This window comes from Limanda limanda, chromosome 4, assembly GCF_963576545.1.
Source record: "Limanda limanda chromosome 4, fLimLim1.1, whole genome shotgun sequence".
Taxonomy (NCBI): Eukaryota; Metazoa; Chordata; class Actinopteri; order Pleuronectiformes; family Pleuronectidae; genus Limanda; species Limanda limanda.
Genome location: NC_083639.1, coordinates 16,287,622 through 16,302,191, shown reverse-complemented (window position 1 = coordinate 16,302,191; position 14,570 = coordinate 16,287,622). Strand labels below are relative to the sequence as shown.

The 14,570-nt window shown below is 41.0% G+C and overlaps 1 protein-coding gene across 1 annotated transcript in view; it reads left to right on the top strand.

The window, feature by feature from the left end:
- Positions 1 to 14,570, top strand: part of suclg2 (succinate-CoA ligase GDP-forming subunit beta) — an 88,678-nt gene that overhangs the window by 34,658 nt on the left and 39,450 nt on the right. The window contains exons 3-9 of the mRNA XM_061069429.1: positions 4,110 to 4,209; positions 5,275 to 5,365; positions 6,881 to 7,033; positions 8,029 to 8,118; positions 8,874 to 8,970; positions 12,583 to 12,744; positions 14,351 to 14,493. Of these exons, the coding sequence (XP_060925412.1) occupies positions 4,110 to 4,209; positions 5,275 to 5,365; positions 6,881 to 7,033; positions 8,029 to 8,118; positions 8,874 to 8,970; positions 12,583 to 12,744; positions 14,351 to 14,493 (836 nt within the window). The remainder of the gene's footprint in view (positions 1 to 4,109; positions 4,210 to 5,274; positions 5,366 to 6,880; positions 7,034 to 8,028; positions 8,119 to 8,873; positions 8,971 to 12,582; positions 12,745 to 14,350; positions 14,494 to 14,570) is intronic.

Here is a 14,570-nt window from a genome sequence, read left to right as displayed (position 1 = left end):
CTCCATAGTTCCCAGTATCAGTGAGCCATGGCTGTGACACAGCTAAAGGCCCTGTGGCGAAAAGCGAGAGTTGCTCCAATCGCTTTCTGTAGCCATCAATATGCAGTTGACAACCTAATTGAGCTAAAAGATGAAAGCAGCTGGAGTCAAAGATTGTTGTTTTGTCTAATATACAGGACGTGATAACCACGTGAATTATAAATTATTATATATGAATTACACTTTAATGGTCTCCGAGAAATAAAGACCTCTCCATTTTTTTTTGTATGTTTCCACCTGCTCCATGAAGCAGTTAACACTGTCATGCAGCATAACCTAGAGTCTGGTTATGATGAGCACAGAGACTAACACTTAACCAGTCTTTTTCTGTTTTTTTTCCTTCCCTGTAGTTTTAATAGCATTTATTGATTGGAAGGTTCAGGTTCTTGTTGGTGTTGAGTTTGTGTTTGTTTTTGCCTCCCTCCCAAGAGTTTGATTAGTCCTCTCCATTTAGCTGCTACATTACTTTCATTTCAACACACATGCAGGATGGGGAGAGCCACCCTGATCATCTTCTCTCCTCATGCAGATGGTAGCCACATCTTTCGCTCTCTGGATTGGCACTCAGCCTACATCTGTCCCATACCAGCCAGAATCTCCCTCATGGCACAGCCTCGAAGGTTTAATTAAATATCAGACCAACGCTAACTCTGCTGCTGGCCACCCATGGGCTACACAGAGCACAGGGGGGGTATGCCTTTTTTTAAAAGTGCACAGAGAGAGGGAGAGAGGGTGAAGGAGACGGTGATTGTAGAAGTTACATCGTCTTTGCCAGCTGCTGTCACTTGCAAGCAGACTGGGAGTTGATTTGCACTCATTACTGGGAAATGAGTAAGGCCCGAGGATGATAACCGCATTACTCCGATTGCATGTGATGTGATTGGAGATGTTGTGCGATGTTAATCTCCTCCTCTGTGTCCCCAAGATATAGGAAATAAATGGAGATGAAAATCTTTCTCTGCATGTTCACAGTAGGTCATGTATGATACAAATGGAAGGAGAGGACTATTATGCAACAATATGCCCCTTTCCCCAAGAGCGCTAATCATTACTTTCTGTAGGAGCTACTTGGAATCTTTTGTGGAAGAAAGTCAATAAATAATGTTTTATGTATGGAGTACATCTGTTCGCCTGGCATTGCACACTGCAAGTAATGAAAACATACATTCAAGGAAACATTCTGGACAGATTCCACAATATATTGCTGCCTGATAGAATGTTCTTCATTGCTCTCAGTTTACAGGACTATTATTGCATTTTTTCACTGTATGAACACCTTTAACTTCAACCGTGCTTGCTGATGTCTTTACTGATTAACTGCATCACAGTGTCTGGGTTCAACATAAAGCAGGACTTGTCTCCGGTGTTACTACTTCCACTGTCTTTTCTGCTCGCTCTCCACTTGATGCTATGCACTCATTAAGGACCAACCTTTTGTCTGTTACAGGCCATCTCACGACTGTCCAACTACCAGATAATGGTCACCCTGGTCTTTACCATGCACCATGCACACTGTGATCTTTGAGGCCATTATTACCCCCCCCCATATATTCCAACCGAGTGTGGTGTTCCACTGTTAATCAGAGGATATGATTCAACAGAGATTTTGTTTTGCAGTGGTAAAATCTTGTTTTCACATGCATTGACATTTCCGTTCCGCTCGGTTAGTCTCTTCTTTTATAAAGTTTCCACTTATTATCAGCAAATTGCTCCTTCAGTGCCCATTCATAATTGCTGATATTGCGACAATATCTTGTTGTGTGCAGCATAATAAGCAGGTTTGCTATCAATTACTAGTGCAGCAGGAATGAACACCTGCCTCCTTCTCACCCCATTACCTTTCCTGGCACAAAACACGCCGTTTAATATATTAATATGTCATTTTAGAACCACATCTAGCTTTTTTAAGGTCATCATCAGTGGGATGATACTATTCATCTTTGTCCACACTTCAAACAATGCAACCTCCTTTTTGGACTGCACCTTTGTTCTTCCACTTGTTTCTTTCTTTTACAAGAGAAGTCATTTTCTTTTTATACTGTCCCCCTCTGCTGCACATGCCCGCAGGACACTATTTCATCTTGCTTTGAACTCTTTCTAATTTTGCGCAGTAGCAGTTTTTTATTAACATATTTATTCATTTATGACTCCTCGCAAAGCCCTTCGCATAAGAGCACACCTTCTCTCTCTCTCTCTCTCTCTCTCTCTCTCTCTCTCTCTCTCTCTCTCTCTCTCTCTCTCTCTCTCTCTCTCTCTCTCTCTCTCTCTCTCTCTCTCTCTCTCTCTCTCTCTCTCTCTCTCTCTCTCTCTCTCTCTCTCTCTCTCTCTCTCTCTCTCTCTCTCTCTCTCTCTCTCTCTCCTCTCCTCTCCTCTCCTCTCCTCTCCGCAGAGACTGGAGACTGGGCCTCACTAATGCAGTGTTAGTTTAATCCCTGCCATGCTGTCAGGGGCTATTTTCTTGGGGTCCTTGTCTTACTACAGCTGCAGTGAACACATTTAGAGTTCTTAGGTTCTCTTCCCTCACCCGCTCCTGTCTCTACTCCACCCTGTTTGTAGAGTTTTGTGATTTTTTTGCATCTCAGTGAAGGGAGCAGCTTGTCTCCAGCCCTCCCAAGGTTAAGGTGTCTTTGTAGACTTTCCACGGATCATCCCCTTCCACTCTCCCTACCACCCACTTCCCATCCCGATGGCAGACACCCGTCAATGGCTGAACTCCCCCACTTAGATAATAATAACCTAGCCAGCGACCATCTTTCATCATGTGTTCTCGCTCCATTTGAATAGAAGGAGATTCTGAATGCTGGATGCTGAATAGAGAGCAGCTCTCACAAGGTGGCAGTGACAGAGAAGGGGATGGTGTGTGGTTCAATAGTTGGAGCAAGGTCATGTGGCGATTTCCAACAGTCCTGCAAGTGCTTCTTGAACTCTTTGGATAATATTTGTAAGAAACCCCAAGTAAACCGTTAAGATATTGTTTGACTTTTGGGAGCTGATACAAATATTAGGAAATAAATAAATTCCAATGTGTTCATATATATATATATATATATATATATATAGAAATAGTAATAACTCTTAAGATGTCGCCATTAAGAAATGTAATTGAGACTTGATCTTTTACTTAAACCATAAACTTTCATACAATAAGTCTTAATCAAAAGTAAGCACAACACAACCAAATGTATAGAACTTGATTCAAGAAAACATAAGAGCATGTATTTTCTGCTTTGTGTTTTCTATGAAATAAGCGTTTACATTTAACATTATAGTTCTTGAGATGGCAACACAGGTGTAATGGTCAGTACAACACAATTCTGTTCGGATTCTGATAATGTATAATTCAGGCAGTAAAGAAGACGAAACAACAATCTTTGATTCCAGCTGCACAAAGTGTCTGATAGATTACAATCAAATTTTCTACAGACATTCATAATCATGGATCAAGGATGTAGCTCACGTTTTTTATTTCATTGAAAATATATCCAAATATTGCTGTGAAATTTGGGGCAAACATCCATATTGCACAGATGATCATGGCTGATCTTTTACTTTTCTGTTTATGCTGCAATTATGTCTAAATATTCCAGTTGATTGTTTTGTGGCCAAATACTTATCATACCCATCAGTCTCTACTCTGTTTATTGATAATTAGCAAATGGTACTATAGCACACCAAACTATGATTATGGCTTAAATCATCTCTGTGCCTAAGAACAGTTTCACAGAGTCCCTCTCATGGTTGTAGACTTTTAGCATTGTTTAAAACATTTTCTCTGTCCAGTGCTATTCCTGCACTTTACTGTAATTAGTACTGCTGGCTTGTCAGCTGGGCTCTGGTGTATAAACTTACTTTTTTGCCGCCATAATCCTTTATCTTTTTACACATCACATTAACCCCTCTTTCCTTTCCCTCTTCCTCCCTTTCTTCAATAAGATAGACGGATAAGTGGCAGACTCAAGGGGGCATTCATGGTGCTGAGCCTCATTCAGTGTTTTGTTACACATTCTCTGTCTTTCTTTCCCTTAAGTTGACTTTCTCTCTCTGTCTCTCTCACTCTCTCTGTCATTCAGATGCCAAGGAGATCGTGTTGAAAGCTCAGATTCTGGCTGGTGGCAGAGGCAAGGGTGTGTTCGACAGTGGCCTTAAAGGTGGAGTGCACTTAACTAAGGAGTAAGTATGCCCCTATGTGCATCTCGCACTGTGAGCTACTGCAGGAGGAAGATTTGTATTATTTTCTCAGACGACAGCAGCTTTTAGAGTGAGGATGCTCAAAGAGCTCTCTGAAGATGTTCCCCAGGCACAAAGACACAGTCAGGATTACTTGTGCTGCAAATAAACAGTTTTTCTGTGTTCCGCGTCTTGTTTTGGAACAACTACCCTCAATTAAATGTTGAAAAAAGAATTTTAAGGTCGGCAGAAGTGTTATGCACCCCATACTGAGTTTTCCTATCTCGGGTTGATTGGGTTTTGTGCTGCCGCTGAGGTTCATTTTGTTCTGTCTTTGAATTACAAAGTGTGATCGCTGTATTCCTTCAATCTGAGATCTTCTGCATTTTTCAAAAGGCTTAACAACACCTTGAAAGAGATTTTCTTTGCTCTGATGCTAGATTCCCTTCCACCAAGTTCCCATGTACAGACAGAGTGCTGTCTTTTTAGTTATAGTGTCTGCCGTTAACTGATCCCTTGAAGGCAAAAAGGTGATTTATGACAATTGGCCCGGACATGTATCATCGTCACCCTACTTCAGGGTTTGGAATGGCTGGAAACTTTTTCAAAGTAAGATATGCTAAGTTCATCGTCCCCAGACAGTGACATGAGCGCGCAGTTCATCTTCCTCTAATCTATCAAAGGAAGAATACAACCCCTGGCTTCATTTGTATTCACTTACAAAAACGGAGCAGGCTTACAGAAGCAGACTGGGCATGCGGGGCTGCTTTTAAAAAAGAGAGAATGAGTAGAGATTCATTCATAGCGATGTGTACATGTACCAAGTGTCTTCAAAAGCTGTGCTTTGTCAGAAGATGTTACATCGATACCCAGAAAGTGCGGAGGCATATCTCGCTTCAACTGAACAAAGCTCTGGAGAGATAAAGGAATACTTATTCATCTGTCAGCACACCTGCTTTCCTCATCTTTCATTTTGCCAGTGTCTGATTTTCAGTGATTTTTTTTACTTGTTTATTAAAACATTTTTTTAAAAAGGATATTGTTTGACCTATCACCTCTCTCCTTCAGCCCTGCAGTGGTTGGCGAGCTGGCAAATAAGATGCTGGGTTATAACCTGACGACCAAGCAGACACCTAAAGATGGAGTAAAAGTTAAAATGGTGAGCCACTCTCAAGACGAAAGGAAAGAAATATATTCTTTACTCTTTCATGTTGTTTTCTGACCTCATTTCAAGGCATTTTGAGTCCAGTAATACAGTCCTGTAAAATTAACGACCGTGAAGGAAGTCTGGCTCTATGGGTTTTATTTCATATTACATTTTTTGCTCTGTAGAAATAAGCTGTCCACTGTTGTTTACTTTGGTATAGTGCTTCTGGTACTATAGTTTATTGCATAAATAGAAGACCTTATATTAGTATGTTTCCATGAGCCACTAACAAGCAGGAATATCATGTTCTCTACTCGCATGCTGCATGCAGTACCTCCTCTAAACAGACGTTCCAGGTGATGAAGCCTTCTCACTCTGATGCTTTTGTGTGGGTCCTTCACTCTCTGTTTGTCTCTTCCCCCCCATGTTTGTTTACCCCTGCTTTTCCCCACAGGAGCTCCCACTCCTGCAGAGCTAATGTCGAATCAAATGAGTGTCACACTTTTGAGTGTCACACTTTTTTTTCATTCAGTTTTACACAATGCACCTGCAGCAGCCAGACGTTAACAATCCCCCAAATAATTCCATGACTTGGATGCAGTAGAGGAAGGCAAACGGAAAAACAAAGTTAACTGTAAAACTTTCACTTGAATTGGCCATTACATAATTGTCTCACCAAGAAAGTCCTGTAGCAGACCTGGTAAGAACAGCCGTCCACTAATCTGAGAGATCAAGCACCTCGACAGTGCAGTCAGAGGCTGGTCTATCAGATGACAGCCAGAGCTCAGCTGTTAACCTGCCCAGCCCTTTCTTTACTCGGTGCACCACAGAGCAGGGAACGCCACAGAAAACTGGGGCAGCACTTCTGCAGCTACATGGATTTTCTGTCATGACACTGATAGAGGGATGCTGAGAGAAGATAAGGACAGATGTGAATGATGGCTGTGGAAGAGGAATATTTTAGACAGAACCTTGAGTGTGAGTAAGAACAAAACAGGATAGTGAGGAAAGACTATCTTTAGTTTGATAGAATCAGGCTCCAATTCATGTGACAGGAAATGTAGGAGAACATTTGAATGACTGGTGGATGACTTTTTAAGCACTGAGGTAGGAGTGCTGTCTGTAAACATGGAGCTAAGAGGTTATCCATCCTCATATGCTTGGATAAGTGGAACACAAGAAAGGTGTGGTGGTCCAAAACCACTCTATCTAGAGTAGACAACTTGTAACACATTTACACAACAGTTCAACATTTTTTTTTCCAAAAAGACTCCTGCTCGCATCCTCTCTTTGCTTACCTGTGTGACACCCTACTCTAACTCTGTTCATTCAAAACAAGGGATTTCATTCGAGAGATGCTTAGTAGATATTTACTCTGCTTAAATGCCTGTGTGTTAAATCCAGTATTTGAAATGATGTAACTTTTTAAAATTAACTCTAATGAGATTAATTTTGTTAACTGCATAAACCTGGAATCTAGTGTCATTCCTCCATCAGCCCCTTGTTCTCTTGCTGTGCCATGTCCAGGTGATGGTTGCTGAGGCCCTGGACATTAGCAGGGAGACATATTTTGCCATCTTAATGGACCGCTCCTGTAATGGTCCTGTCATGGTTGGAAGCCCCCAGGGGGGTATGGATATCGAGGAGGTGGCCGCCAGCACCCCAGAACTCATCTTTAAGGTACATGATTTGTTGTTACGCTGCAATATCAAATCAGATAAATATGGTGGTGACAGTTATCTGCCTCAAAAACAATGATGCTAAATCTCGTTAAGCACAATATAACTTAAACGTATTGAAATCTTGTCAGGACCTGATCACTCAGTGAGTCTTACAGATATAAGCTGTGCTCTGTTTGTATTTTCTCCAAATCAAATTAAATATATCGTCCTGTCTTTATGCGCACAGCAGCTGAACACTGCTAAAAAAATACTGGCGCTTAACATGAACAAATATGCACAGACACACATAAAAAAGCATTCTGTGTTTCATATTGCTATTAATTAGGTTCCCTTTACAGAACTTAATCCTCTGTAGTCACTTTGCTACTTGGCAACGGTACATTGTTAACAGATGTACTATGTAAGCAGTACAGATGGAGTTTGCCTGCATTTACAATCGTTATATATATCTTTCTTTTACTATATCCCACAGATGTTGCAGCAGATTGAAAAGATCCAGCTGACATTTAGATCATCCATTATTTCTGGTCAAGATTTCAAATTATATAGGCATCACACAGCTGTGGTATTGCTATCAACATAATAGCGCAGTATACCTTTCACTCATCTCATTAAAATCGGTCCAGAGTTTATACAGACTTTGTCTAAACCTGCTTAAGTCCGTTTCACTTGTGTTCTTTTGCTTTCTTCACTGCTGAAAACCATAAAATCCCTTATGCAGTTTTATATCTATGAAAAAACGTTCTCTATCTGAAAGTCAAAAATACGTGCGAATAATGATCATAAATCCGCCGTTTCATTCCCAACTGTCGATTTTCTCCATGTCTGGCAGCTTGCCATTACTTAATTATGATGTCGGCAGTTTAATGTGAACATTCACTTTGTGTCAAATTATAGCCCAGTGTTTGAGCCTCTCGTTCTCTCTCACTCCCTCTCGCCATTTGTTTCTCTCTCTCTCTCTGCCCCTCTATCACTTCTCTTCAATTCTCATAGGAAGTCATAGATATATTCGAAGGGGTGCACGATGACCAGGCGCTCCGCATGGCAACTAATTTGGGTTTCAAAGGACCTCTGCAGAGACAGGTAATGGGCGCTGAAGGCTTTAAAACCACAATGCAAAGTTAACTTGTGAAATTAAGCCAAGAAAGGAAAACAACACACAGACAACTCAGGTTAAAACTCACTATAAGTACATGTGCTTAGCTGTAGAGTCCATGTAACTCTTGGCATCGGATCACAATTTTATATTTTTCATTCATGACACGAGAAACCAGATTAGCTCAGAAACTGCTTCTTAGAGGCAAACTGAGAGTTGAAGATGTTTAAGCTTTGGTTGCATCCAATTGTATGAGATCCTCTTTTGCAGGACACTGAATAGGCATTGATTTTAAATGGGCAGGAGATTGTTAAGTGTCTGCATTGTCAGTTTCTCTTCAGTTACCATGAGTCAGCTGCTGCACTGTTTAATTACAGCTTGATGCTGCACGAAGCCGATATTCTATGATAACTACCTGTATTGACATTTCAAACCCCCAAAAAATATGAAATCTACTGCATTTTTTTTATTGATCTAAAGCTACTTCATAAGATCACAGTGTGCTAGTCTTTGTTTTAATACATGTATTATTTGCTCATCCTCATACTTGAAACAAGCGAATCACATTTCCCCTTCCTGCTCAGAAACATGCACATTCATGCCAAACAAGCTCAGACAGCGTGATGTTCAAGGTGATTTGCCATGTTTTATGTAGCCTGTGTGGGAGGCTGAGTGGCCTTGGCGGGGCCGGCTGCTCAGACCTGAACCATCAGGTAATTACTGTCCTCTGTGGACCACGCAGGCAGCAGATCAGATTAAGAGGCTCTATGATCTGTTCCTGAAAGTCGACGCCACTCAAGTCGAAGTCAATCCTCTCGGCGAGACTCCCGAAGGACAAGGTACCCTGTATCATAGAAAGTGCTTGTTTTATGTGAGTGTGTGTGTTTGTTTGTGTGTGTGTGTGTGTGCACTGACTTGGCTTCTGACTTGTGTGTGTTTGTGCATCCATTCATGTTTTTTTCCCTCCTGTCAATAAGTGCTGCTAAATCACATTAAAGCTCTCTGATATTTAAACACCTTAAATAATTAGGCATGGCTGAGAAATTAAACATCTTAGCATGAACTTGAAGCTGCCTACTAATCACTTACTGTGAGTTACAGAGACACAACCTCCTCAGGTCTGAATGAATTTAAGGATTTGTGATTGCAACATACTAACGTCAGCTCCTTGTCTGGATCCAAATCCAAGACGCTGCAGGGAGCGGAGCTTTCCATTTTCATGTTGTTGACGTTGATGTTTCTTAGTTGTTGATGATTAATTAAAGACATTGAGTGTATCATCAACTAGTAATGAGGAACTAGAAATTACAGCAGCAGTTGCAAGAACATCCGTTATCAGTATCCACTCAGGGATATTCTATGTATCTGTAGGAAAACATCTTGTAAGTATCACATACTGTGTTGGCACACTCTTAAACATACTCAAATCCACAATTACGGATCATATATCGATTTTTTAAAGTTACCGAAATGTTACATTTGAGGTTTTACTTATTATTATTTTTATAAGTGGTCAAATTCTTCAACAGCAACATTTTAACTCTTAGTGTTCACGCTATTCTCTTACCTCTGTGTCTTAGTTGTATTTCTGCAACAGTGTGCTGAAGTAGAAATACATTACTCACGTACACTAACTAGGAATAGATCTGTTAAATGACTTTCAATGAATGAAAGGATGATTAGAACAAATTGGAACATTAAGAAATAACCATTCTGGATTATTTATAATAGGGTAGCCTCGTCCATTTCATTTTCAGTGTGAAATTAAATTGAAATTAACTTGAAGTAATTAGGTTGAGAAAGAATGTATTGTCCAGTAGAGCAATGAATACTGTTTCTATCGAATCAAGAGCTCAGACTCTGCCTCAGTCCACTGTGATATAGTCTTTGCATTTTCCCCGGAGATAATAACACTTGAATTAATTTTAAAAGCGAATAGGGGTGAATAAATATCAGTACCTCTGTCACCGCTCGACAACATCAGGAGGTGGAGTGGAGGTTGAACATTTCAAATGCTCTTCATTCAGATTTAACAAAGACATCACACACCGTCATGAAGCCTAGTGTAGCTGTTGTGATGCTGCTCATGCTGAACTTGAGTTGAACTTAGTTTTTCTTCCTAAGAAATAAGAGTGATTGTCTTATGTGTGAACCTGAACACAGATTGACTGTGATGACTGCTATCGAGACGTAGTAAAGCACCCTGCTGCAGCTGCGTCACGTCTTTGATGTTATTTAGTCTGCTCAACATCCGATTCTTGTTCAAAGTATGCTTTATCAAAGACTGACACAAGAAGTTTGTTGTTTTGTGATTCCTTATGAATATTAATAACAAAAAAATGGCTCCTTTCAAACAGCGGAGAGGTGCGAGTTTACTTTTCCTACTAGCAGAGAGAGAAACTGGCTTGAGCTCAGGTGGGGCTGTGTAGACAAGCTCCACATTAAAACCAACTCTCGCTCTTTGGCCCGATTTGTTCACATGTCACAAGGGAGCGCAGCTATTTTCCAGCAGGCATTTCGACGAGACGTGTATCGTAAAGGAGAATTTCTCAAGGGTGGAAAATTTGTATTTTTGTGTCTCATTCGGTAATAGCTGAATTTATTTTGTCGATGGACTGCAATAATGGATGTGTCAAAAATAAAACAAAGGGAATAGTGTAGTGGGAGAGCTACTTTACCTGCAGGACACAGTGTGTCCACTCCCCAGTCCCACAAGAGGCTGCCTGCTGCATGTGCTGTGTGTCTCTGTGTGTGCTTCAAGTTTCTTTGTCTGTATAACAAAACTCAAGTCAATTCCCATGCTCCCTTATTTTCTTTCTGTTTATTGTGTGGTGTATCTGGATTTCAACTGTTGATATACGGTGGATTAGATAACTTTGTGCTCAAGGTTACCAAGCCTAGCATTACTATACTCTCTCCTCAAACAATAGCAGCTATATTAAGAAGGGTTTGAAGGTGTATTGCTGCTCTCTTGGTTATTAAACCAAATTGGTAGACAAATTCAATTTTGCCTCAAATTTGTAAACTCAGATTTGTTTAACTAAGTTTATTGAACCACACATTTTAAAGATGTCTATCACCCTGTTCAGACCTGATAATAACATTCTTCCTGAGAGATCCAATCAGAAGGGGTCAGCATCTCAACACACCCAAATCAAACCCAAACCCTCAATGCGTCCTTAGATCCAATCACTCAAGCCACATTGTGTGAATGCAAATGTGTCCTGGGCCACATATGAAGGACCTCCTACTCAGCTGACGTCCTCTGACCTGCTACAGTTTCCCAATGACACAAATGACACAAAATGTTTTTATGCATCTCAGTGTCCATATGTTAATGTGTTTGTGGTCACTGCCACACCATCAACACTAATCACCACTTAAGAAGTGATCCCTGCAGTGGATTAAAAACCTCATTTGGTCTTCTCAAATGCTAATGATGTACGCAACTATTTACATATAGAGCAGCGGAAGTGAGATCCTGTTCTAAGTGGTCAGAGATACGCATACAGGATCCATTTTGATAAAGGGTGTGAAGTGAACACAAGAACTTGAAGCTGACCACTTGTGATCGGATCTCTCAGGATGGATGTTCATGTCTGAACAGGGCCGATCTGTTACAATGAGACGGAGAGGGCTTGATCACTTTCTTACTGACAATTGGATAAAATTAGTACCACTCTTGTGTCTCTACAGTAAATATGAAACTAGCACTAGCAGCTGCTTTGCTTAGCTTACCATAAAGGAAACAATATACTTTTAGGGATATGGTGCCTAACTAAGAAACATAGTCTGCCAAAGAGCTATGTTGGAAACCACAGCTTGTTTTTGAACAAAATAAAGAAGAAGTGTTAATTAAAGAGCTTTAGTAGAGCTGGTAGGCAGAATTTCCAACCTCTGCACAAAGCCAGGCGAGCTGTTTTCTCCCATTTCCAGTCATGCTAAGCTAAGCATGGTGGCAATCTTCTCAGTTACATCTTGGCAAGAATGCAAAAAAGCGCATTTCCGCTAGACATTGAACTATTCTTCTGAGTTCAGGTCACTGTTTAAGTGCTGTTGTGTACAGAGAAATCTCTTCGACTAATTTATTAAATCTCTTCCCTGATTTTTTTTCAGGTAGCTCTGTGAGTGTATTCTCTTTGAAATGTACTCTCTTTGAAGTCAATTTACTATAGTGGTCTATTCCATGGAGGCAATGTCAAAAACACATGCCTTGGTGAGCCCACCTCTGAAGTAATTAAGGAAGGTAGGCCAAAGGGACACTCCTCAGTTCATTAATTTCAGGTTTTAGAAATGATAATTAGCTTTTTTATGTCAGAATCCCTGCTTCTCTTCCCTTTTCCCTCGTCTGCCGTTTTCCTCTGTTTCATTTATGTGTTTCCTCTGTTGCCTTCTTTATTCCTAACTCTGTCTTTGTCATATCCACAATTCCTCCATGTCATTTGCCCCAGTGGTTTGCTTTGATGCAAAGATCAACTTCGACGACAACGCCGAGTTCCGTCAGAAGGCCGTGTTTGCCATGGACGACATGGCGGAGAGCGACCCCACAGAGACGGAGGCAGCCAAGTGGGACCTCAAGTATATCGGACTGGATGGAAACATCGCTTGTTTTGGTACGGAAACAAAACTTCATGACAGAACAGGCTGATTCCTGCCCACAGACAGTGACACACACACATTCACTGAAAAATGCGAACCCCCTTCTGACACAAGGCTTTAATGCGTCTCCGAAGTCAAATAAGTGAAAATCTCGGACACAGTTAAAACTTAGTCAAAGTAAAGGCTGCCTGGGCTCTCCTCCAGTCCACATTTACAAGCAGCTTCCTGAAGACTCCAGAAGGAATGCTGCCATAACCAATGCATTCTAATTAGCTATAATCCGCCCAGAACGTCTCCAGTGAGCCAGATTGTTAGCATTCTCATTAAAGGCCCCCTCTCTTGTCATAAATCAAAGCTTTTACAGTGTGGAGCAGCACTAACAGGTGCTCTCGCTTCTTACCCCGTAGCCTCATAAACACATTAGATGTCTGTTAGCGTTACGGCATTGCCCCCCCCCCCCTCCTTCACATAGACACACGCACACCCCATCCTGCATCCCCAGCTCCCAGCCTCTCTTAAAGTAACAACAGCTTTTAAGGCCCTGCAGCTTCCTTGAGAGCTCTGTGAGCCACCAAAGTGACAGCTGTTAAAGCAAATTTCCCTTTTATTGAGACCTCGGTCGGGGAGCTTGCCAGGACACAAGTTCAGCTTGGCTAAACCAAATGAGGTGAGACATTTTTGTGTGCACTTGGCTCCCACACAACTCAGCAGGGTAGCCACGCAGGCAGTTGGCTAAATGATGACACGGGCCGCAAAGAAGCAAAGCAGAACCTCTTTTAATCATCACTCTTTTCTCTGAAGAAGAGTGTCGAGTCATAATCAAATTTTCTGTGTTGCTCGACTTCACTCATTGAATGTTCCTGATTAGGAGATTTCCAGCTGATTCACTTTTGAACCGTGATTTTTTTTTTCTGCTATTTGCTCTTTGGTTGTTAAATTACTGCTAGTTTCTTTTATGAGGGGTCTTACAGTACATGTCATCCGTCTTTCAGCGATGGTGATGCTATTTTAATTAGCTCACTGCTGTTGGCATCACATTTTACACTCACAGACTTTTGTTTCAATCTTTGATACTTAAATAGAGCAGTGCTTGTTCTTAACATGCCTTTTTTTAATGGGTTGTTTGTTTGGCCTGTGGTGCTGCTCGTTGCAGTTTTCATTCTGAAACTGTAAAAGGGACTTGCAGTAATTGAGTTGTGACAAGTCAAGACCGACTGCGAGAGCTGTTCACCTGTTTATTCAAAGTTTAATATCGCATCACATATCCAATCGCTCCAAATGCAACAAAACTAATTTCCTTTGTCTCTTAACAATATGAATGCCAAGTATGAAGCTGATTAGATGAATGGTTCACGAGATATGTATTTCACATACACACATCGGACAGACTGCAATTTGAATGTTAGTTAAAGACTTTTACTACATTTTATCTTCTTCAGGTTTTAATACCACTAACGCTGGCTCATCATGCCTGGCATAAGTCTCACTCTGAATAAATAAAGTAAATAAATAATAGAAATATTCGATACCTATATATCTGCTTTTGAGTTGCTGTTTTGAGTTTTTTGGTAATAAACATTTTTTGCGTATTGTTTGAACTGACGTAGCGAATTTTCACAGTGAATGGAGCTGGATTGGCTATGGCCACATGTGACATCATTGACCTGCACGGGGGAAAGCCCGCTAACTTCCTCGACCTGGGCGGAGGAGTCCAAGAGAGGCAGGTGTACGAGGCCTTTAAGATGCTCACTGCTGATCCTAAGGTAGGAACAAATACTTGGGGCAAAAGAGGCTGACGTTTCTTTGTACTTACTGTAACTTGATTCAATCAAATGCAGAA